A 25,111-nucleotide genomic window follows, 5' to 3' on the forward strand; every position below is an offset into this window, starting at 1 on the left:
CTTGCCTTATCAATTTTCTCCTAGCTTTTGAATCACACACCTCTGTGCCAACGGCTGTGTCATTTGGAGCGTGGTTATTAAAGCGTGTCCTCTTCCCCCCTGTGTGTGTGTGTGTGTGTGTGTGTGTGTGTGTGTGTGTGTGTGTGTGTGTGTGTGTGTGTGTGTGTGTGTGTGTGTGCGTGTGCGCGTGCGTGCAGGACGTGAAAGCCATTGTCACCCACTCCATCCACAGTGCCATCCACTCCATCGGAGGAATCCAGGTTCTCTTCCCTCTGTTCTCTCAGCTGGACTACAGGCAGCCCAATGACAACCCAGTGGAGACAACTGTTTGGTGAGAACTACAAAGAAATTATCATAGAAATATGCCTGGGTCTGAGTTTAAAAAGTACAACAATGCCTGGTCAAAGACACACAGATAATAGTCCCAATTCTGTACAACGGAAAAGGTTCCAATCCTGCACAGAAGGTACCTTTCTGAAGAAAGTCCTTTATACATGCTGTGTGTACAGACTGTGTCTGGCAAAATGTTCAGTATTGTTGTACCTTATCCTAATTATTCAGTACCTTAGGGCCATAGCAAACAATCTAAAGAATTGTATGTAAAAATGAAAATGTAAAAAAAATATACACACTTTTTTATTTTTTAAATGGCCATTAACAATACACTGAAGCCCATATGTTTACTTCTGGTAGAGCTATAATGGCAACATTGGTGTCAAGAGTGTACATTTGGGGGTCAAGAGTGTACATTTGGATAACATTTTGTTGGTTAAATATGCAAAATTGGTTAAAATGTATATGTACATTGGTCACACTTAAAACCTGGGCAAACTCATACCTTGGAAACTTAAAAAGTCCACGTATGGTAATTCGTGTTTTTTAGATATGATTTGAGGTCCCTGAAGCCATTAAAATGCATGCTTTCAAAGGTCCTCTCACTCATTTTTTTTTTCCAATATGTGTATTATTATATGGATGCAAGTTCTACAACTTCAAGTTGGTAACTATGTTCACAGTTTTCGAAAAATGGTCAAAAGTAGGCAATGTCACACCTACAATGTTGTAGTAGTGAAAAGTAACAGATTAGACCTGAAACCTTGAAAACTTTTTGATTGGATTCCTTGAGCAAAAAAATGTACACGTTGTCAGCAATTTTGTCAGTATAGCTATAACAGAAGATATGGGGTCCGTCTGGGGTCTTGTTGTTGGCCATTTTGAAAAAATACATGTATTTCAGATTCAAAGCGAGAATTTTCTTTTCTATGTTCAGTTAACTTCTCTACTGCTTGGAGGTAGAGAGCGTGGTAGAGATGATGAAAAAGAGTCATGAAAATTCCAGGCATATATACACACACACAAACAGAAAACTCACACATAGTGTATAACAAGCTAACCCTTGGAGGTAGACAGACTAACAGCACAATGGCAACTCCTCGCCCGCAGGCATTATCAGTGGATTGCAGATGCACGATGCGAGGCCATGGCCTACTCGTATGTCAGACATGTCATATCGAGCTCAGCACGCGCAGGCCTCTTGTCAGAGCGTAGGCAGCGTGTCAGTGTACTGGCCTTTTCTTTTCAGATCTGAGACTTCCGATCAGACAAAGCCCTGCTCTGCTACAGCAGAGGTTCTTGACATCCACTCCAGCTGAGTGCAGGTTTCTTTAAAGTAGCGTGACAGTCTCTCCTGATGCAGCGCTCCAATCCCATTGTGTCGCTATGGCGATCATTGTCCTCCAGGGTATGCTTCAATAGCCATGACACAGAACCGGTGGTAGCCTTGAGGGATATTATTAGTTAGGTAGGTCTGTTTTTCTCTGGGCTCTAATGCTAATGTGTGTTTGCATATTAGCTCTTTTTTTTACACAGCTGTGTCTCTCAGACCACATGAAAGACAATTTATCAAGTATTAAATGAAAATTGTGAAATGCACGGTACACTGGAGGTAGGCGCATTGGGCTGTGTTCCATTTTCTAATTGAACTAATGGGGAATATTGATTTGAGTAAATTTAGGACTAGCGTGTATTGTCCTCATTAATCCTGTCTAGACAAACATTTATGTTTGTGTTCTCTGGGCTGGATACTGCTTGTGCAAAGTTTGGCACTGCCGATAACACTGTCTAATGTGTGCATTTGTTTGTGTGTGTGCGTGCATGTGTGTGTGTGTGTGTGTGTGTGTGTGTGTGTGTGTGTGTGTGTGTGTGTGTGTGTGTGTGTGTGCGTGTGTGCGTGCATATGCTTGCTTGTGTGTGCGTGTGTGTGCGTGTGTGTGTGTGTGTGTGTGTGTGTGTTTATTTCCACTGCAGTGCCACCCTCCTGACCTTCTTGGTGGAGCTGCTGAAGAGCTCGGTGGCCATGCAGGAGCAGATGCTGGGAGGGAAAGGCTTCCTGGTGATTGGCTACCTACTGGAGAAGGTAGGAAGTCCCTCCCCAAAGGGCACAGACCTAGCCTCCAACATTTACAAAGAGCCTCCTAGTACATGACAACTCCTCTTGTTTACTCTAGCCTTCGCAAACACACACACACACACACACACACACACACACACACACACACACACATACACATTCACAGAAAGTTGCTCATACAAGATGCTTATACACCTTTTTTCAATTCTCACCATGGAAGCAAGGATATATTTATGTTCTACACTTCATTACACGCCCCTGTAACATCTCACATCAAAATAAGTCTGTAATTAATTAGCCTACCAGTGTCGGGCCGTGTTCTACACTCCTCTAGTGTAGTTCCCCCGTGTGGAGGTGACGGGGCTTAGTCAAATCTGATCCCCCTTCAAATCCTGCTTCAGCAAGGGCTACAGCTGCTTTCAGAACTCTTGCTGCTGCTGCTACTGCTGCTGCTGCTGCCGCTCACTATACATAGGCAAGGCTGGCTTTGCAAAACTGGCAGTTACACAGAATTAGTTACTGTCCCCGAGGTGTGCTTTGTGCCATCTGTTTGCTCTGTTTCTTGTCTCTCTGTCTCTGTCTCTGTCTCTCTCTCCCTCTCTCCCTTTCTATCTATCTATCTATCTCTCTCCCACTCTCCCATCTCTCCTCTCAGCCTTTCTTTGCTCTCTCTGTTGTGCTCTCTCCTCTGTCTCCAGGAACACTCCCACTGTACTCTTTCTACCTGTAACTGTACAATTAATCACTATCCTCTGTCAAGTCCTCCCTTTAATGAAAAAAAAAACAAAAAAAACACAATGGCAGAAAGCCAGTTATTGGATCAATGTATCATATAACTGTCGTCATATCAATGCGATCCTATAACTTCCTTCCAGTCTTTGCGGGTGCACATCACGAGGGCTGTCCTGGAGCAGTTCCTGTCCTTTGCCAAATACCTGGACGGCCTAGCCCACGGAGCGCCGCTGCTGAAGCAGCTGTGCGACCACGTTCTGTTCAACGCCGCCATCTGGATCCACACGCCCGCCAAGGTACCTCACGCCACCCCACCGCCACCCAGCTTCAGGGAATACGACTAAATGCTGCACAGAAGGCATTAGTGTTTCTGGACAACAAGTCTAGTTGAGAGAATATGAGTCGCACAATTTGAGTGAAGACTGCGGCCGTTATGGTTCCTACAACAGCGGGCTGCCAAACTGCTGAGGCTGTTCATTTGATTTTGTGTGTGTTTACTTCACACATCTGCCAGGTCCAGAAGAGAATATAGCTAAAGACTGTAGAGAATGCAGTATGTCACTAGTCGTAGTGAGTTTTTAATGCATTGTGTTTGGGTGTTGTGAGAGATGTACTTGGGTGTGAAGATTACTGCCATGCAGTAGAGGTTGTTCATTGGGGGGGGGCGTGTTGAGATGATGCAGGCAGATTCTGCTGCGCTGTCTGTCGCAGGAGCCCCTATCCAGGTCAGCTCTCCACCATTAGAGGGAGTCCCCGCTTTCCTCCTCTCTCTCTTCTTCTCTGCTCTCCTCTAGCTTCCCTCTCCTCCCCTCTGTACTCCATCTCCCCTGACAGCTTGAATGGAGGGGAGGGGGAAAGAACAACCAGGGGGAAGAAGAAGCGATGCACCCTGGGTCAGCGCTCTCGCTAGAGTTGTGCTGCTCAGGCTCGTGAGATGAAGATATCACTGTAGGGAGGGACGTTTCTGCTCCAGCAAAATTAGCTGCTTTTGTTTTTGTCTACTTTTGTTTCCTGGTTTTTGTTTTTGTTCTGTTTTTTTGGGCGGGGGGGGGTTGTTCCAGTTTCTCCCTTCAGCGTCTAAATGCTTGAGAGATGGAAAGGGGAGGGAGGGGGTAGAAGGAAGGTCTAAATAGTGCCTCTCCCTTTGAGCTGTGGTGTGTGAGTGTGTGTGTGTGTGTGTGTGTGCCTGTGCGTGTGCGTGCTAGATTAGCTCCAAAGATGGCCCTGAGAGCTGTGTATGCCCTCATTAGATGTCTTCCTAATTAGCTCGGGCATGTTTGTCAGCAAGGAGTTGACTGGAGTGTGTGTGTGTTTGCGCATGTGGTGTGTGTGTGTGTGTGTGGGTGTGGGTGGGTGGGTTTGCATGTGGCTGAGAGTAACTGCATAAGCCTCACTAAGAAGGCACCAAACTCGATCAGTCACCCTTGGGAAATCCCTCTCCCTTCATATTAAATCCACAACGAGGGGGAAAGAGAAATCTTCCCTGGCACAGTTTTTATTAAGACATATTAATAATAATAATATCAGCAGTCTAAGTGCCTTAATCACACCCTCCACCCTCCTTCCTCTCCGCCCTCTCTTTTAGGTGCAGTTGTCACTCTACACGTACCTGTCGGCGGAGTTCATCGGCACGGCCACCATCTACACCACCATTCGGCGGGTGGGCACCGTGCTGCAGCTCATGCACACACTCAAGTACTACTACTGGGCCAGCAACCCACAGGAGAGCAGCGGCATCAACCCCAAAGGCCTGGGTGAGCTCACCTGACACACACACACACACAAAACACACACAGCGCTCCAGAACATCTAGCGAAAACTGCTTTTTTGCATTAATGGCGCAAGTCATGTGAAGACAAAAACAGGGAGCTTCCTACCTTCCTTCCTTCTTTCTTACTTTCCTTCCTTCCTTCCTTTCTTTCTTTCTTTCTTTCCATGACTCTTCTGGCCCTTGTCGTTTGTTGTCATGGGTCGTCATGTGTGGCAGTTGTTTCCATGGGGACGTGTCAGCTGGCCTTCCAGGCTCACTTTAGAGACATGTCTCCTCCATAGCCTCTCCATGACTCTCCCAGCACACAGCTTGCAGTGTCATATCAATAATCGACATCCCCAATTTTCTAATTGGCGTTGTGTGTGCCATTGTCCCCAAACACACACAACGCAGCCAGCACTAATGATATCTCCAGGCACTGGTGCGCAGTTTGCACACACTGATCGTTAGTCATTCCCAGAAATAAAGACATTTAAAAAAACTAAAAGATAACTACTGATTGCTGAGCCAGGCAGTGGGGTAGGTTCCCTGATGGGAGCCACCACCCATGATTCAGGAGTTCTGCATACTGGGACAGGAGTGTGTGTGAGTGTGTGAGTAGTGTTTGTGCGTGTTTGAGTGTTTGCGCGTATGCGTGTGTGCGCGTGTGGTGTGTTTGCGCGTGTGCGTGTTTGTGCGTGTTTGCGTGTGTGCGCGTGTGGTGTTTTTAGACTGACACAGCATGATTTGATCACCCAGAATGATCAGCTGTGGACAAATCATGTTCCACTTCATATGCATGAAAATAAACAAAACAGACATGCTCTACTCACACACACAACCAAACAGACAAACATTCACACACATACAGTATGTACTTGCTCATGCTTACACCCTTCAGAAGCTTGGCCATTAAGACACAGCCAGCAGTTTTGGCAACAGAGGAGTAAGTTTGTCCAGTGGGACACTCATCCTGTGGTGAATCTGCTGAAGAAAAGTGAATAACCATCATTTGATGTGCCCCAAATCAGTGTGCTGTTGGATCATTATCTCCTGTATGCTGTCATGCTGGGACCATCACAAAAAGCCACGTCTTTTCAAAGTGGAAGACAGATGGGGTTGTTTCAAGTCTTGTGACAATCCAGGAGCTTTTAACTAAATCTCTTTGTAAATGTGTTGAGAATTGAATTTCCCTCTCATGTTGCGTCCGCCAGTATCGGCACTGGCAGATTCGTATCTTCTAAAACGCGTCTTCTTGATGCATCTCGCTCTTTTTATATTTTTCTCTCATTTTCCTGTCTGTCTTTCCAATTCTTTTGACGTGTGTAGCCACAGTCAACAAAATACACACACACACACACAATACCACACACACACCATGTTTACATATAAACAGTTGACAGTTCAGCATATTCCTCCCTAAGAGTCTTTGCCCTTTGCCCTCTACAAAGACATCTTTTCCCATTGCTTCACATATCCACCCAGGACTGCTACGCTTAGCTTGGGTTTCACTAGAGAAGACTAGAGAACTGCTTGCACTGGCCCTCGTCATGTCATCCTTTATGTTCTTGGCTGAAAGATGAAGTGAGAGAGCAAAGACCTGCAGAGCGGAGAGAGAGCAAGACAGAGAGAGAGAGCGAGAGAAGGAGAGAAACTTCTGATGGAATTCTAAGGCACTTCATACTGGTTCATGATAAAAATCGGAGAAAGTTGAACACCATTATGTCTTTGACAAGACTAGCTCGCAGCAAATGGAAAGCCTGGATGAACACGGTGTGTTGTGTGTAAAGGTGCTGTACCTGCGCTGATCATATCAGGACAGGGGGCTCATGGCTACGCTCCGTAACTCAGTGTTATCTTGGGACCCGGACGCACTCATCTCTTCTCTTATCCGCTTTTTTTTTCTTCCCTCCCTCTCTTCGCTTTCTTCTCGCTAATGGAGACAGGAGCGGAGTTACCATGGTAACAGTTTCCCCACCCAGGGCGAGAGGGCTGCAGGTATCAGGTCTCTGTGGTGATTATTTACCCTCAGTGCCACCAAAGGCCATCGCTCAGCCCCGCGGAGATGCTGCAGTGAGTCAGTGTGTCCACTGGGGTTAATTAACCGGGCCAGTGGGGTTAATTAACTGGGCCAGACCGCAACCACAGACAATGCCACATACACTACTTGTCAGTTTATCAGCAAAGTACAGGTTCACATAGATGTGAGGTTAAATCGCGCTTAGCGCAAAGTCACGTTGAGGTGTTAACCATGTTTGAAATCAAAGGAGTTAACAAAGGCCGTAGTCATTCTTCAAACTGGCTTCGTTTTGCCCAAATTGCTCAAAAGTGCTGATGGGGCATTGGATGTGCTTGGCTTGACTGGTGAGTGATTCTCTGAGGCAGTGCTGTAGACATCCCCGGTTCCCAGCCATAAGGATCACAGCACGGCCCGTACACAGGCACACCGGCTCCAGTCATATCAGATGACGGTGCTGAAATGGAGAGGGACGCTTCCTGCCACTGCACACGCTGCAGGTGTGTGACAAGGTCGTCCCCCACCCCCACCCACCACCCTCCCAACACACATATCAAACACACAGAGATATATACACACACACACACTCAGACGCAGGACATGGCACTGCGCCAGAGGAGGAGGTGGAGGAGGGGTGGGGACGTAGGAGAGGGTGGGGTGACTAGCGTTGCTTGCGTCTCCTGGTCCCAGGAGCACCACCCAGCTGCCTCCTTCACTGTCCCCTTCAAGCCGCAGTGATGCTGAGGAGAGAGGGATGTCTTTGGAAACCTCCTGTCCAGTTAATTCTATTAAAGATGAAGGTGGGAGTAGTTGTCCATCTGTGTGTGTGTGTGTGCAGGTACGTCTGTGTGTGCAGGTACGTGTGTGTGTGTGTGCAGGTATGTGTGTGTGTGTGTGTGTGTGTGTGTGTGTGCAGGTACGTGTGTGTGTGCGCTGGGAGAAAACGGGGTCATTGCGTCCCTCAGTGGACATGCTGCATGCTAAGTGCTGCATTGGGGGGGGGGGGGGTTAGCACTCTGATCTGGGCTGCAGGGGGCTGCCCCACTTTCTCTAATTCTCTGTGACGAGCGCAGCCCGCAGTGTGGCGCTCACACGCCCTCAGTCGCCTCGTGTGGAAATGGAGACGGAGGATATGCTGTGCCAGGTTTCCGGTGTGTCGGCGTGAGACATGTACGTGTGTCGGAGTGTGAGACTTGTATACGAGGGTAGTTGCTTACTGAACACATTTTCACTCATTCATATTTCTCTCTCTCTCGCTCTCGCTCTCGCTCTCGCTCTCGCTCTCGCTCTCTCTCCCTCAATTCAGTTCAGTTCAATTCAATACGCTTTATTGGCATGACTATTTAAAGAAAATAGTGTTGCCAAAGCATAGAACACAGAAACACATTGAAAATACGAAAACGAAAACGTGGTAAAATACACACACGCACACACCGCTCTCTCTGTCACTCTGTCTGTATTCCTCTGTCACTCTGACAGTGCAGTAGCCCTTTCACCCACTCCTATAAAACATGGAGACATGTTTAATCCATGCTACCTTTTATGAATCTCATTTGACTTCGAAAAAATACTCACAATGTTGATATTGAATATCACATTACTCCCACAGTTTTTTCCTTTATGCTTTTGCTGTCTATGTATTGTGTTTACACGTGTGTGTGTGTGTGTGTGTGTGTGTGTGTGTGTGTGTGTGTGTGTGTGTGTCTGCCTGTGTGTGTGCGCGCTGTGCTTTCAGATGGACCCCGGCCCACTCAGAAAGAGGTGATCTCTCTCCGCGCTTTCATGCTTCTCTTCCTGAAGCAGCTCATCCTGAAGGTAGGCGCATCACACTCCCAGTCCATTGCTCACTCCTGCACTATATATAATACTGACCTGAATTTATAGCACTATATATAATACTGACCTGAATGTATAGTCAGGTGATAGCCATGTGTTAGAGGCCTGTGTGTGTGGAAACGCTGATGTCAGGATCCTATTGAGATAAAAGTCAAACTTTGAAAATGTTCTGTCACACACATCCTGTTAGACATGGCAGTGCTACCTTTCTATGGATATTATATGGTACAGAGGTGAATTTATTAGGAGGTGTTTCACAAATACCAATGCCAAATATCCATGCCCTTTATTTACATGTGCATTCACAACTTTCTCTTTTCGGTAAACGTGTCCATTTGCCCTAGAATAAGTGCAATTGAAAACCAAGTTGAATTCAAAGTACACGTCTCTACCTTTCCAGTGTCTTCACTGCTATTGTCAGTGCTTTAAGTCAGTTGCCATTGCAGTACCCCAGCTGTTTCATAATAGCCCTGATATCTTTTTTTTTCTATTTATTTTTTCCCCGGAAAGATAGATGCATAACAGAAAAAAAACAAGTCCAGGCTGCTGTCTTTGTCTTTTTGAAACGGCGTGGTTGCTGGGCAGCGGTTCTTTCTTCTCTATTTGAAGGCTGGCTGTTTTGCTCGCTTCCGGACTGTTCCTGCGCTTCCTCTGCCTTGTGCTTCATCTCATTCACTGTGCCCTATGGGCATTAAGCCTGATTGCGCTCTGAAATGGCAGCACTCCTAATTACCGCCTGCCTATTCTGCATCATAACAAAAGCCATCAGGGCTCTCTGTGTCCGCTAAAGGTTTTTTTAAGTTTGTAAAATAATTTGTGAAGGACCGTTATGGGCTAGATTAGAAAGCAGAGGGCAAAGTGTTGCTGGGAGGTGCTGACACACACAGGAAGTTGATTCATTGTTCAGCTCAGTTTCAGCTATAATTTCAAAAGTGAGATATTTTCATTTTTATAGGTGTTTAGGTTATTTTATAGGTCTAAGTTAGAGTTGGGGGGAACAGCTGGCAATACAAACAATCCTTCAACAGCTCACAAGAGGCACAAAGCCAACATTACTTTGAAACACCATGTCAAACCCATAAACCTCCTTAAATAATGAATCCTTTGACAGTTTTAATCACAATTGGGGACGTTCAGGTCAATGCCAAACAGCTGGAACTGGATAATCCAGTGATGGAATGGATAAAGCTACTTTAAAAGCTACTTTATTTTTACATTTGCTTGTAAATCACAAAAAACCTTCCTTCTCTTTCTGTATGTGTGTGTGTGTGTGTGTTTTAAAGGACCGAGGCGTGAAGGAGGATGAATTACAGAGCATTTTAAATTACTTGTTGACAATGCATGAGGTACGTATGACCCCCCTGAAACCAAAAACAAAATAAACCAAGTGGCAATTTGTTTTTAATTTGCAGCACTTTCTGTGTCACTGCCTGTATCAATGCCCCCCCCCCCCCCTGAGATTTAGAACTCCTTAAATCTGCTTCTGTTGGAGTACAAATGGTATTGATTTACACGTTTCTCCTCACTCGTATTCCTTCTCACTTCATCAGTCGTTCTTTCCTTTCTCTTTCCTCCTCTCTCTCTTTCTCTCTCTCTCTCTCTCTCTCTCTCCCTCTCTCCCTCTCTCTCTCTCTCTATCTATCTGTCTTTTCACTCCTCGTGGATCCCTCTCTGATCTTATCTTCTGCTGCAGGATGAGAACATCCATGACGTCTTGCAGCTCCTTGTGGCCCTGATGTCGGAGCATCCTGCCTCCATGATCCCCGCCTTCGACCAGAGAAACGGAATACGGTGAGCCCCGGGGGACAAACTGCGCCTCGGCAATCTTTCGCCTCCCTGCCTGGGTTACATAAGCAGGCTTCAGCTTAGCCCTGTCATGCCTGCATCAATCACACTTTTCATGGCCCAGAGCGCACTGCGGGGTATTTTAGTGTCACATCCAGTTGCTGTCACCTCAATTCTATTAGACTCTCTTTTTTTCCCTTTCTCTTCACTTCCCTTTATCCCCCTGAAGTGGAAGTTTAAATGAAATGATGAAATAGATTCTTAAGAAGATTCTTAGGACATTTTTCTGTGTGGGTAAGGGATTTTGTGTGTGTTTAATGTTTGTGTTGTGTCCAGACTTTGATGAAGTGCTTACCTAGACCTATCTTTGACAAGTGGCTCAAGCAAACAACTTTGTCCCCTCTAGGGTTGTCTACAAACTGCTGGCATCCAAGAGTGAGAGTATTCGAGTGCAAGCACTTAAAGTGCTCGGCTACTTCCTCAAGCACCTTGGCCACAAGTAAGTACCTGACATCTAGAACTACTCTGTTTGGACCTTAACTTGCCTAACTCTTGCCTCATGCCTTCTAGATCATATAATTATATAACCTCATGCAAAGAATAAGATGAAATAATTTAATTGACTGAGGAACAATTATGTTGAATGGGGTATGTGTGCTCTGTTTACATTTGTACTGTTCTGTGTTAATATATCAGCATGTAGCATTGTACAAGTACAGAGCTAAGGCATCAGAAACATGCTTGTTGTTGCGTACTGACCACGTAAGTTTGTCCGTTTTGAGACACCATCACACCCTGCTTGTGTTGCGTGCATTCAGTTATAGTTATGCGGATTCCTGGGTTCTGCACTAAACATCTCATCATTATTAGTGGTCATACCAAAATAATAAATTGAGCATACCACACTTATGAACTGCAGTAGAAGGATGTTAGTAGAAAGAACTGAAAATAGTCCCACCCCCCAAAAAATATGAAAAGACTCGTGAAGATGATGTAACTGACCCAACTGAATGTAAGAGGTTTCTCTTCCACTGAAGAGCCATGTGAAATTTGCATGTTGGGTCCTGCGGGGTTGAATAGTCGGGGTCAGATTAGAGTTATCGTGTCAGAGACAGCTGCCTTGAGTCTGGCTTGAAGTCTTTGTATTATGGAGAATATAGTTGGCAAAACCATGGGTACACACAGTCGGCCTGATAGGCCAAGTGTTATGTGATGTAATGCCTTGTAATGAATACAAGTATCTGTTCAAATTCAGATGAGACCACCCATCCGTCTCACAGTCGCTCGTATGTCAGTGCATAGATTTGTACGAATAGCGTACACCGACCATTCACAGATTCCCTTTAAAGGAAGTGCTGCCTGGTCCACTGTTAAACCAGTTTGTCCTTCAAAGGCCTTCGTTTACAGATCTCTGGCCTTGGTGTCTTTATCCAACAACCATCGTGCCATTGAGCTGCTGGCCACTTTGTCACCGTAGCGTTTTATGTCATTTCTTTGTTTTGTTTTTTTCCTCCCCCATGGGCCCTGTCCGCTCTGACGGGGCTGCTGCGATTGCCTTGTCACTGCTGGGCTATGATGGGGTGGGTGACAGGCCTTCTGTGAAATCCTTTTGTTGTGTGTGTGTGTGCGCGTGCGTGCGTTGGAGAGAGATGAATGTGGGAGAATGCTCCTTGCTGTTAAGCGTAATGCGTGTGCAAGGTCACCCTTGAGGATCAACGTGTCAGCTGAGATCGTGTCAAGCCGGCGCCACTTCATGTATCTATTCATTGCGCTCAGTCTTACTGGGTTAAAGCCACCCGTAGCTGTAATGGAGCGCAGGCGATCCCCGCCACTGACAAACACAGAGTGAACAGCTATTAGCCTGCAAGCGTTGGTGCTGTCTCACTTTCATCTGTTTGTCTGTCTCCGTCTCTCTGTTTGGATCTCTGCCTGTCTGTCTATTTTTGTACCTCTGTCTGTCTCTCTGTTTGTATGTCTGCCTGTCTGTCTATTTACCTCTGTCTTTCTTATCTGACTTTCTTCATCTGTCTGTCTGTTTTAGATCTGGCTGTCTCTGTCTATATTTCTTGCTCTCTCTGTCTGTCTGTCTGTCTCTGACTGTTTTTCAGCATGTGTATTTGTGTCTAGTCTTTGTCTTGTTTCGGTTGTTGAAGAACAGTGGAGATTGTGCACCTCTTCATGATGTCTGTCGGTCTGTCTGTCTGTCTGTCTGTCTGTCTGTCTGTCTTTCCATCTGTCAGTCTGTCTCTCTCTGACAATATGCTAGTCTCTCATCCAATACGTGGAGATCACAGACTCACATAGAACCCTCATGCTGTGTGTGTGTGTGTGTGTGTGTGTGTGTGTGTGTGTGTGTGTGTGTTTGTTTGTTTGTTTGTTTGTTTGTGTGTCTCACTGTCTGTCTACCAGCTTGCCTGTCTCCCTCTGTGACTATCTGCCAGTATGTGTAGGTCTTATCCTTCTTGTCTCTTATCTCTTCCTCAGGAGGAAGGTGGAGATCATGCACACGCACAGCCTCTTCACTCTGCTGGGCGAGAGGCTGATGATGCACACCAACACCGTCACTGTCACCACCTACAACACCCTTTACGAGGTCAGTCCCCAGCGACACGCCAACACAGTCACCACCTACAACGCCCTTTACGAGGTCAGTCCCCAGCAACACGCCAGGGCCCGACCCTGGCCATTACTCGTTTGCATTACAAGCTATTCACAGTGAGAAGGGAGGCCCACAGACTGAGCCTTTTCGTGCTTCACGCTTTTAAGAGATGATAAAAATGCGTCAATTGCTGGGTTTCCATTCAAATCTGCGTTTTGACCATGCAAATAAGAAATACAGATCCGAAACACTTGGAATTTGCATAACGTCTTGTAATGCGAATATAATTGTTGCGGTTTTATCAGGTGTTTCCATCAAAGATGACAACCTTGGCCAACCCCTGACAACTCTACATTTTGATCCCACAGCTGTTCACAACTCCTCCCCACAGCTGATGGAAATGTGCACTGATTCCCATTTTGTTTAGCCGAATTCTCTAGATGAATGCGCATAAAAGATGAGTTGGATGGAAACCCAGCTAATGGCTAAAATGTCCTTCAGATGCCCAGGTGTATAAATGACTGAAATGTTTTGCACTGCAGATTCTTACAGAGCAGGTCTGCACTCAGGTGGTCCACAAGCCACACCCGGAGCCTGATTCAAGCGTCAAGATACAAAACCCCAGTAAGACCCATCTCTCAGCAACCAAAGCACCTTCAGACCTTCACAAACTCTTATAGAAACCACCTATCTAGTGTCTATTATATGGCATTACCTAAGTGCCCGGCATGCTTTGTTTATGTGGTGAAGTGCAACACATCTAGACTGACGTGACTATAATGGAGTGTGCGTCTGTGTGTGTGTCTGTGTGTGCCTGTGTGTGCCTGTGTGTGTCTGTGTGTGTCTGTGTGTGTCTGTGTGTGTCTGTGTGTGTGTGTGTGTGTGTGTGTGTGTGTGTGTGTGTCTGTCTGTGTGTGTGTAGTGATTCTGAAGGTGGTGGCCACACTGCTGAAGAACTCCTCCCCTAGTTCAGACCTGATGGAAGTTCGGCGCCTCTTCCTGTCCGACATGATCAAGCTGTTCAGCAACAGCAGAGAGAACAGGCGGTGAGTGCCTGAGTCCTTCTCCTGACACACACACACACACACACACACATACACACATAGACTGCGACTCCACCTCTCCCACTAACACAATTCCACATGTTGTTAAATAATGCATCAAGAGAGTATGAAACTGTTAGCATGGCAGGAGAAAAGCAAGCAATTTCTCCCTGGTTGTGAGCTGATAGTGAAACCCTCACCCACCCCACCCCTCCCCTGTGATGCTCCCTGTTGTATTTTTTTAAAGGAATGAAAAGCGCTGGGCTGACTCCGTGTAGCTCATGTTGGCTCATTAGCACCGTGCTATCAAACAGCCACCACATTCTGGCCTGAAGCGGCTTCACAGCACCTCGCTGCCATTCAGCGCCACTCACCTCTCTTTGTCGGGCAGGTCTGAAGTGCCAAGCCTCGTCGGCGGGCACATTGTACGTTGGCAGAGACGGGCACAAAAGGGCTCGCCGGTTGGTTGGCTGGCTGGCTGGCTGCACACTGCTGCTACTGCTGACACTATCACAGTGGAGGAAGCATGGCAAAGCATATCCAAATGGATATTAACATACCCATCTTCCACAGAAGTACTGTCCATGTGGTCTTTCCACACTGGGCATGTGTGTAACCTTATGTGGAGAACTTTCCTGCTTGTTCTAAAGGTGAGTCCTTTTTTATTATTGATTTGATTTGTATTCTCCAGGTGTCTGCTGCAGTGTTCCGTGTGGCAGGACTGGATGTTCTCGCTGGGCTACATCAACCCCAAGAACCCAGAGGAGCAGAAGGTCGCGGAGATGGTCTACAACATCTTCCGCATCCTGCTCTACCACGCCATCAAGTACGAGTGGGGCGGCTGGCGCGTGTGGGTGGACACCCTCTCCATCGCTCACTCCAAGGTAAGCCAGCGCTTCCTTCTCATCATTTCCGTCTTCATATCTTGTGTGTTTTTATACTTTAACCCTGTGGCTCAGTCCAATGGTAAGTCCAGCATTACCCTTTAAAACCCCTTTACACAGCTGTTGTGTCTGATATGTCTGGAGCAAGTGGTCACACTTTATCACCAGATAGCATAGCAGCTAGCGGTGTCAGCAGACCCCTGCTTTCTGCAGGACATGCTATTCGCTAACCTTGCGAATGATAAGACACCTTATTAAGCCAAGACTCACTGAAGGGATGAAAGTGAGGATCACAACCTTTCTATGCACAGCCAGCCAATTAGTGTGCCACTAGACACCTCACTGAGACACTGTGGGATCTCTCTGCATGGCATCATTTGACTATGGTGAATCACTTCACCTCATTTGACCATTTTAAAGGACATTTGCCAAATGCAGAATGGTCTATTTTATTGCCGTCTTTGTCTTGGTTGCTTAAGGTTTATTTCCCCTGCTTCGCTCTCTGTGTTAGGTGACCTATGAGGCCCATAAGGAGTACCTGGCTAAGATGTATGAGGAGTACCAGCGTCAGGAGGAGGAGAACATCAAAAAGGGCAAGAAGGGCTCGGTGAGCACCATCTCGGGCCTGTCGGCGCAGCCCGCCGCCACCGTCGTCAACGGCACCATGGAGATCCGCGAGCTGGACGACACGTCGCAGACGCAGACGCCTGAGAGCGAAGCCGACTACAGCGAGAGCGCCGAGTCCCGCAACCTGCTGGCCGAGGGCAAGGGGCCCGAGGTCCCCGCGGGAGGGGAGGCGGCAGCAGTGGTTGGGGTGGGGGTGGTGGTGGCCGGAGCGGGCCCACCTGGGGTGCGGGTGGAGGTGCACGACCTGCTGGTGGACATCAAGGCAGAGAAGGTGGAGGCCACGGAGGTGAAGCTGGACGACCTGGACCTCTCCCCGGAGGTGCTGGGGGTCAGCGGGGGCATGGGTGGTGGCAGTGTGGTGGGGGTCAGTGGCTTGGAGAACGGGCCCCTGGTGGAGGTGGACTCCCTGCTGGACTCCACCTACTGCGCCAGCATCCACAAGCTGAACGGCAGCCTGGCGCCCAAGGAGCACGAGCTCCACGCGGGCAGCAACAGCAGCAGCAGCAACAACATCGACGACGACGGCGCCAACCTGGGGCCACTCATCACGCTGGCCGACGAGAAGGACATGCCCAGCGTGCCCAGCAACAACGGCTTCCTCTTCCCCAAGGGCGACGAGAAGTTGCTTCCCTCGCTGGCGTCGCCCGGTCCCACTGCCGAGCCCCTGGTGATGCCCGTGGGCACCGAGCAGCCGCCCACTGTTCTCCAGGCCTCCAGCGCCAGCGACGACCTCAGCCTGCTGGCACACATGACCACCTGCGGCTCGGACCTGGGCCAGGCAACGACGCCCGGGGGAGTGGTAGCGGCAGGGGGGCTGCCCGAAGACGGACAGTTCAAGCTCCAGAGCGCCCTGGTGGACATCAGCACCCTAGCGGAGGCAGAGGCCCAGGCCTCAGCGCGGGCCCTGGAGTGCGGCGAGGGGGCGGAGGGCAGCCCGGCAGGTCTGGAGGGGGACGCTGTTGCAGCAAAGGCGGCTGGAGATGCCACCAGCACCACCTCGGACACGGAGAGGTCCGACGACGGCAAGGACAAAGAGATGAAGAAGATCCAGACCACTGCCACCACACAGGTGAGACACCACAGACGTCCACTTAACCTGGTTCTACCGAAAACACAAAGACCTCAAGAGTGCTGTGTGACAAATGCTGTATCTTATCTACGTAAATACAGTAGATGTTAATGTTGCATCTTTGAGTGCTTTCTTAGTTTTGTTGTTTACGTGTAGATGTGGCATCGAATAGTGAACTGAAGTTGAGTAATGAACAACACAGTTAGTCTACTGTATCATAGAATGTCAGTTTGGCATAAATGATCATGCATTATGATGCAGTCTAACCCTGGATCTCTCCTGCCCCCTCTGTGTAGGCCATGCACGGGCGTTCTGCCAGCCAGATCGAGAGGGACCTGCGGGTGGACTTGGGTTTCCGAGGGATGCCCATGACGGAGGAGCAGCGGCGCCAGTTCAGCCCCGGCCCACGCACCACCATGTTCCGCATCCCAGAGTTCAAGTGGTCGCCCATGCACCAGAGGCTGCTCACCGACCTGCTCTTTGCCCTGGAGACGGACGTGCACGCCTGGAGGAGGTGAGCGGCCAATAGGTGGCGCTGTTTCAATCGAGGTCCAGCCCTTAGAATCGATTAGGCCATTGGGTTAGATCTTACAATCAAGTGCCGATGTTTCAGTCTTAAGTGTCAAATGCTGCTAATGGACAGTCATTAAAGATGAAGTTTATTCAAAGATACTTGCTATTAGTCCAGCCATTGTTCAATATGCCAATATGTCTGACGATCCATTATGTGATGTGCTCAAGCCGATTTTAATAATGAGGCTTTTCAAATCAGCACTTAGCCAAATTCTTATCCTCACCATAACCTCTGCTATTGCCTTTTTAAAACTAAGAAACGGCTTGAAAGGCTTCATTGCTTTGCTGGTAAAATTCAAATGAAACAGGAAGTGAAAATCGAAGGCTCATCGACGAGCTGTGAGACACAGCACTGCTGCAGTTGGCATCGTTGCAAAGCTGAGTCTCAGTTGATATAGCTTGGAGGCATTTCATTCCAATAATCAGATTTAACATTTTGTTATTAAAGTTCTCTTGATTTTTCACACTTACACACAGCACGCACACGGGCACCTCCGCCATGGATGTTGAAGTACTTGGTTCACTCCCCCAAACCACATATTTGCTTCCGGTCCAGGGGCTCAAACCGACGTAAACCTGTTTCTCTAACCTTTAGGCCACAGCTGCACCAGAAGCAAATCAGACACTCAGTTAAAACAGCAAACTAATCTGTGTGCATTAACAACAATGAGCCTAGAATTTGTCTGTTAGTTCTGCACTTGCTAACTGTTTTCCTTGTGTCTGCTTTGCAGCCATTCGACTAAATCGGTCATGGACTTCGTCAACAGCAACGAGAACATCATTTTTGTGCACAACACTATCCACCTAATCTCTCAGATGGTGGATAACATCATCATCGCCTGCGGGGGCATCCTGCCTCTGCTCTCCGCGGCCACGTCACCTTCTGTAAGTGGCTCGCCACTGCTCTCTGCTGGCTGGAAGGGCTATTTGAGCCAAGGTGGTGGGGGAAAAGCAATGAGCTATTAGTCTTATTAGTCTTGAGTATATAGGAACCCCTTATCACAGGAGCAGCTGTGGTTTTGTCCATGTTTGTTTCCCTTCCCATATGTGGATTATAAAATGAATTTATTTTAGCCCCTATTTCTGTACTATTTCTATATAAAGTAAAACTACTTTATATAGTAAAATGGAAAAAATTAAGAATTTCAAGAACAGAATATATGACTTATCGTGAGATGAACACGGAGAAGGGTCTTCTGCAGAGTTTCCTTTGACTCTCTTTTAACTGATCTGTTGCCATACCATTGTTTTCTCGCCCTTAAGTAACTGACCTGGTTTAACCAACGTTTTCAAGGCCGTGTCAATGAATGTCACTGGGTGCAGTGGACTTCCCAAATTAGCTTCAAGTTTTTAAAGAAGTATGATTGAATCATTAAACATTCCACATAATGTTCATATGTAGTAGAGAACTGGGCATGAAGTCTAGCACCCGCAGTGACATTGCATATCCACGACTGGGTTATGTTTCTTGGCATCTTCTCTAACTCTTCAGTTGAACCTCAGTTTACTCCCAACTAAACCTTTTATGGCTTAGAGGAGACAGTGCTAACATGTACCTATCTACTTATTTGATTTTTAATACCATTTTCTTTTTGTTCTTTTTCTTGTGTGTATTCTTCTGTTTGCTGTCTTCTCTCGTCCTTTTTCTCGTCTTTCTCTCGTTCTTTTTTTTTTGTCTGTATTTGTCTTATACATGTGCAGAGTTCAAAGGTTAGTGCGAACACTGTAAGTTCCCATTTCTTTACCTTTTTTATAATGTCTTTTCTGAATATTCTGATTCCACTCGTCACTAACATTTTCCATTCTGAGTTCACGAATACTAACTAACTTTTATCCTGCCGCCTTGTAATTGCAGCAATGTCGTGTTGTATGGTTCTAGTGTGACATGTTACTTGCACAGCAGACCTCAAACAACATTTATAAAAAAAAAAAACAGTACATGATGGTGGATGTTTATCTAGGCCTCACCATCTCTATTAACCGGGAAATGGAAATGCTAATGAAATGAAACCCTCGTATATCATGACAAGAAGATCGATACAGATACAAGCCAGGAACAAAACCCAAACTGATTACCTGTCGGAAAAATATCATCCTGTGCTCGGTCTTGCATGCATGGTGTCTACAGTACCAATAAGGATTTATCCAGACCTTGAGGATTTTATAGTCTGGCACTGGCCTCAATGCGACAAGACAGACACAGGAATACATGGAGAAGACAGTGTAGCACTTTTATGTTAGTGGGCTTCTTCCTGAGGTGAGGCCAGTGCTCTCTCTCTCTCTCTCTCTCTCTCTCTCTCTGTTTCTCTCTCTCATGCTTACTTTACCCTTTATTGACATGGCAGAAGGAGTCAGGCCCCTCAAAAGAGGCTATGGCTGGCGAGGTTACCCCAGTGCCAGCGGGCACAGGTCCAAGGGCAGAGGTGGGTAGCTAGCTGCCTTGGTGGTGTTCGTGGGGTGGGGTATGCACGGCTGACCAATCATAGTTCACTGTTCACACTGTTGTGTGTGTTTTGTTCACCGTCGCACCCACTGGTTCACTCAATCACCCAACCCCCTTCCTTACCACCTTGCCCCCCTCCATGGTCACAGACTTGTGTGGGAGTCTAATTTTAATCCACTGACACCCCTGGATGGTCAGATTTACACTGATTGCACCGTCACGCCTGTACTGACCTGAAGGGGGCTCTTGTCCATCACGCCCAGCCCTGCATGGTGCTGTGCCCACGTATGCATGCGTCGTGTGAGGGCACACACTTGCGTCCGACACGGAGACTGTTGAGTGAGAAACCGTGGGATGTAGTTTTCATCACTCATGTATTCAGTTGAGCACCAGTTTGACTTGAAACAGTTATGTTTTGGCACCTCTGCTGTGGGTAAAATATTGCACTGTGTGTGTGTGTGTGTGTGTGTGTGTGTGTGTGTGTGTGTGTGTGTGTGTGTGTGTGTGTGTGTGTGTGTGTGTGTAAGAGAGGCTTGTTAATGTTTTTCTATGGTTGTGTGTTGGGGCAGACGGAGCTGGAGAACGTGGAGGCCACGCAGGGCATGTCGTCAGAGACGGCCGTCACCTTCCTCACCCGTCTGATGGCCATGGTGGATGTGCTGGTGTTCGCCAGCTCTCTCAACTTCAGCGAGATTGAGGCCGAGAAGAATATGTCCTCAGGCGGCCTGATGAGACAGTGCCTCAGGCTGGGTATGTGCTAGATATCTGTGTGCGTGTGCGTGTGCGTGTGCGTGTGCGTGTGCGTGTGCGTCTGTATGTGTGTGCGTGTGAACATGTCTGTGTGGTGCTTTTAAAAGGTGAATGAATGAACTATATAGCAGTCTATCTGTGTACCTTCAGGTTGTATGTAGATGTCAGCGCTTCTATGTATTAAATAGTTAAGGTTGTTAAGATGTTAAACCTCAAGTGTCTGTTACCAAATGCTACTACTACACTCTAATCAATCCCCTCCCTGTGTTGCCAGTGTGTTGTGTAGCCGTGAGAAACTGCCTCGACTGCAGACAGAGACAGAGGGATCGAGGCAGCATGTCCTCACTGCCCATCAGCAAGACCCAGGAGAACCTGCAGAGCGCAGCCTCAGCCAGCAAGGTCAGACAGACAGACAGACAGACAGACAGACAGACAGACAGACGCATACCCACCACGACACTCATGGACACATTTACACCCCAACCAGAAATCACATTAGACACACCACAGACATTCATATCTCACCCAGCCTTCCCTTCACAGAAAGCTTCCATTTTTTCGTAGTATTAATTTCTTCTCGGAATTGGGTCCTATCAGATCATAAGCTAAGGAGCAAGCTAAGCAGCAATATTTATACTGCGATGGGTCCTAATGGTGGGAATAGTTGTGCTGATGGGAGGATCTGTGCCATGTCTCTTTGCCTCAGAGTACCATACCGAATCTGCCCCTTAACCTCTCTCCCATTAAGGATCCCGACCGCCTGCTGCAGGATGTGGACATCAACCGCTTGCGAGCCGTCGTCTTCCGAGACGTGGTGGGTGGCTGTTACTCACATTTACATTTACATTTTACATTACATTTACATTTAGTCATTTAGCAGCACGTTTGTGTGTGTGTGTGTGTGTGTGTGTGTGTGTGTTTTGTGTGTGTGTGTGTGTGTGCCTTTATATTCTTGTGTGTGTGTGTGTGTGTGTGTGTGTGTGTGTGTGTGTAAGAGAGTGTAAGACTGTATTTGTGTGGTTGCCATAATTCACCTGAATCACCTGAAAGTCAAGATAAGATTTGTAACACTAGCTTTGCTCTGACTTCTGCCTGCTGTTTGTATATATATATGTGTGTGTGTGTGTGTGTGTGTGTGTGTGTGTGTGTCCAGGATGACAGTAAACAAGCACAGTTCCTGGCCTTGGCTGTCGTCTACTTCATCTCGGTGCTGATGGTATCCAAGTACCGGGACATCCTGGAGCCTCAGCGGGAGATCGGCAGGTCCAGCAGTTTATCAGGGAGGAGCATCCGCCAAGAGATCAATTCGCCCACCAGCACAGGTGAGTCTCCAGCTGTTTCGCTCGTCCTGAAAAAGAACACTGCAGCGTGTCTGTCCTCACGTGGAACAAGGGAAAACTAGTTAGATTGTTGTTAAAAATAAGTCACTAGATCGTTATCACCGAGACATCGTTATCACTCGGATATTATCACTCCACTGTTTTTAACGCATACGTGTGCGGTTGCCATAGCCACTGCAATGCCCTTGACTCTGGAGGTTGTTTCATCTCACACACACACACACACACACACACACACACACACACACACGTCCCCTTCACAGTCCTAAAGTGGATTTACTCTCTCTCTCCGTCCTTTTGCAATGAGCTAATCCCAGTGGGCCAGTGCACTGGGAAAAGTGTTTCCCTGTTAGCAGTCAGGCACAGGCTTGCTGTGTGGGTTAGCGCAGTGCTAACCCTAATAAGCCTTCATCATGATGCAGCACCGCAGCTCGTCTTGCCACCGCTGCAGGATAGAGGGTGAAAAAAAAGAGAGAGAGAGAGAAAACAAGGCATGCAGAGAGAATGAGGATTCACAATGTAGATACTGCATAGAGAGAGGGGGAGAAAGAGGGACCAAGAAGAAGAGATGTAGAAGCATTTTATACAAATTACCTTTGGATTTGGTCACACATATGAACCCATAGCTTTGGTGGTCTGGCTCCCAGGCTGTAAATGAATACTGCAAAGAGGAATAGGAATAATGAGAAAAGGTGAATGGAGAAAGAGCTAGAAGGCTCTAGAATGCAGGGTAGTCTGGGCTGGGTCAGTTCTCTGTGCTGGGTACAGATCACTCGAGTTGAGAAAACAGCCAACCCAGCAGGGGAAAACAGCCCCTTGTGTAGAAATGGTTTTGAAGGGAACAGCAAGATGACATATAATACATAGAAGAGAATGTGATTTTTGAATGTTGGTGTATTTGCAGTATGTGTACTTGTGTGAAGTGTTTCTGGGCAAGAACATCGATGTGTGTATCTGGGTGTTATATGTGTGTGTGTACAGTATGTGTGTGTACATGTGTTCATGTCTCTGTGTAACTGAACCCTCTCCTGCTCCACAGACGTTAGTCTGAGGGACCGCCACACCCCTCTGGACGAGCTCCCCATGGAGGCCTCTCTCCCCCACACTGACTCCGGCATCGGGGATGACCATGTCTCCGGAGCCCTCAATGGCACAGACCTGGGCGGAGAGGCCGGCGGCGGCGGCATGGGTGGTGGCATGGGCGGCGGCGGCATCACAGGCGGCGGCCCGGACGCCATGAGCGAGCTGCTGGGCACACTCTCCTCGGAGGTGCACAAGTCCCGCGAGAGCCTGATGGAGTCGCCGCCCTCCTCCATGGGCGTGGAGGTGATCAAGACAGCCTCGTCCATCTCCAGCATCAGCCAGTCCAGCAAGGGCATCAACGTCAGGGAGATCCTCAAGAGCCTGGTGGCGGCGCCCGTGGAGGGGGCAGAGGCCGGACCTGAGCCCCAGGCCTACCACCCCGACCCGGCCCTGAAGAGGGAGGTCGCCATGCTCCCCATGCAGTTCCACTCCTTCGACAGGTGAGTGGGTCACTCCATGTCTTAAAGTCTAGACTGCCTCTTTGGGTTACATGCCTTGGCTGGTGGATCACAAAGAGTTTTGGGTGGGTGAGGCAGGTCCAAAAGAATTTTGAAAGACATTTTTCTTCACTATCAGTTGCACACAGTCCTTTGGAAACATCTAATGAGTTGGACAATATTGACTGGAAGTAATACAGAAAACAAAACATTTGTACCATACCACCATTTTTTTTTGAAATTGTACATTTTGTTGTCTAGTCTATCCTTTCATGTTTTTCATAATTACAAAAAACGATGAGTAGTTTAGTTTATTGTGCATCATAAACATTACCTGAACTAGAACGGCACTCAGAGAGCACAGTCCTCTGCCAATCTCGCAATGTTAACGAAAGTGAAACAAAATCTGTGGATCTGCCCCCGTGATTCGGATTTGCTCCAAAATGTAAGAGGTTCTTCCTTGGCTACACCCCTCCACATTTTCGTGAAAATCACGTCGTTTTTTTCGTAATGCTGCTAACAGAGAGACAAACCGCACTGAAAACATGACCTCCTATGGAGGAGATCATAACACTCGATCACCTTAAACTGGATGGAAGGTCTCACGCAGTGCAGTGGCCTTGATGATAGTCCCAGTGGGCCTTGACTTTTTGTATGACAATCTCATTTTCCCATCTTCCTATGCATGCCGTGCCTGCAGGAGTGTGATGGTGCCGGTGAAGAAGCCTCCTCCCGGTAGCCTGGCAGTGAACACGGTGGGCACGCCCACCACCAGCGGTGCCACCACTCCTGGCAGTACGCCCAACATCTTCGCCGCTGCCACAGCTACGCCTAAAAGCATGATCAACACGACAGGTGAGCTGGGTGGAACACCACACACCACACACACACATGTTCTCTCACTTTCTTTTTCTTTTTCACTGTGATGTTTTTGGTGCGTTGGTGAGTTTTTGCATTTGTTTTGTTGACTTTGATTCTTATCCTGGTATTATTTATTTATCATTATGTATTTATTATTTATTCGAACGCTAGCAAGACAGAGAGAAACAAATATGTCCGCTGTATGGCAGCATTTAGGGTTCAGTGTTGAATACAATGACGAGGACAAGAACACAAACAAAGTTAACAAACAAAGAAGAGTCTGCAAACATTGCTTTGCTGCTGTTGGCTACTCGAGTGGAAGCACTTCTAACATGACGTCTCATTTAGGTGCCCATCACTCAGCCCTATCCCAGGTGGAGCAAGGAGAGTCCAGTCAGTAGCAAAAACACAACAATATCTCGCTGTTGCCTTCCAACAACAATTTGTGACAACAAAAAAACAAACTAGGAGGGCACTCAGAGAGCGCAGTGCTCCACCATGGCCAAATGCCGCATCATTAATGAAAGTAAAACTAAATATGTGGAGCCGCCCCGTGAGTTTGATCTACTCCAAAATGCAATGGGTTATTCCTTGGCCCATGCTACACCTTGCACCGAAGTTTCATGGAAATCGAGCCGGTAGTTTTTGCGTAATCCTTCTTACAAACAGACTACCTAACAAACAAACTGCACCGAAAACACAACTTCCTTGGGAGAGGTATAATAGCCAACGATTTGCAGCCCTATTCAGTGGTTACTGTTTCTTTATAGGGGGGGGGAAATGAGAGAGAGAGAGAGAGAGAGAGAGAGAGAGAGATGCATAATCTAGCTGGCAGGGTTGGGGGTTAGAAGAGGATGTTTGGGAGGGAGGGA

General features: G+C 47.5%; 1 protein-coding gene across 16 annotated transcripts in view; it reads left to right on the plus strand.

The window, feature by feature from the left end:
* Positions 1–25,111, plus strand: part of nbeaa (neurobeachin a) — a 104,359-nt gene that overhangs the window by 59,706 nt on the left and 19,542 nt on the right. For 4 of the 16 annotated variants that reach the window (XM_031572011.2, XM_031572014.2, XM_031572012.2 and 1 more), the window contains exons 10-32: positions 198–331; positions 2,308–2,416; positions 3,286–3,438; positions 4,728–4,896; positions 8,645–8,724; positions 10,029–10,091; positions 10,439–10,536; positions 10,937–11,029; positions 13,015–13,177; positions 13,672–13,753; positions 14,052–14,175; positions 14,864–15,056; positions 15,568–16,752; positions 17,049–17,266; positions 18,057–18,210; positions 19,027–19,050; positions 19,671–19,748; positions 20,338–20,518; positions 20,793–20,917; positions 21,267–21,332; positions 21,672–21,840; positions 22,898–23,381; positions 24,079–24,233. In XM_031572011.2, coding sequence (XP_031427871.1) covers positions 198–331; positions 2,308–2,416; positions 3,286–3,438; positions 4,728–4,896; positions 8,645–8,724; positions 10,029–10,091; positions 10,439–10,536; positions 10,937–11,029; positions 13,015–13,177; positions 13,672–13,753; positions 14,052–14,175; positions 14,864–15,056; positions 15,568–16,752; positions 17,049–17,266; positions 18,057–18,210; positions 19,027–19,050; positions 19,671–19,748; positions 20,338–20,518; positions 20,793–20,917; positions 21,267–21,332; positions 21,672–21,840; positions 22,898–23,381; positions 24,079–24,233 — 4,300 coding nt within the window. The remainder of the gene's footprint in view (positions 1–197; positions 332–2,307; positions 2,417–3,285; positions 3,439–4,727; positions 4,897–8,644; positions 8,725–10,028; positions 10,092–10,438; positions 10,537–10,936; positions 11,030–13,014; positions 13,178–13,671; positions 13,754–14,051; positions 14,176–14,863; positions 15,057–15,567; positions 16,753–17,048; positions 17,267–18,056; positions 18,211–19,026; positions 19,051–19,670; positions 19,749–20,337; positions 20,519–20,792; positions 20,918–21,266; positions 21,333–21,671; positions 21,841–22,897; positions 23,382–24,078; positions 24,234–25,111) is intronic. The other 12 variants (XM_031572022.2, XM_031572023.2, XM_031572024.2 and 9 more) reach the window with 8 other exon arrangements.

This window comes from Clupea harengus, chromosome 8 (assembly GCF_900700415.2).
Source record: "Clupea harengus chromosome 8, Ch_v2.0.2, whole genome shotgun sequence".
In the NCBI taxonomy this organism is placed as follows: domain Eukaryota; kingdom Metazoa; phylum Chordata; class Actinopteri; order Clupeiformes; family Clupeidae; genus Clupea; species Clupea harengus.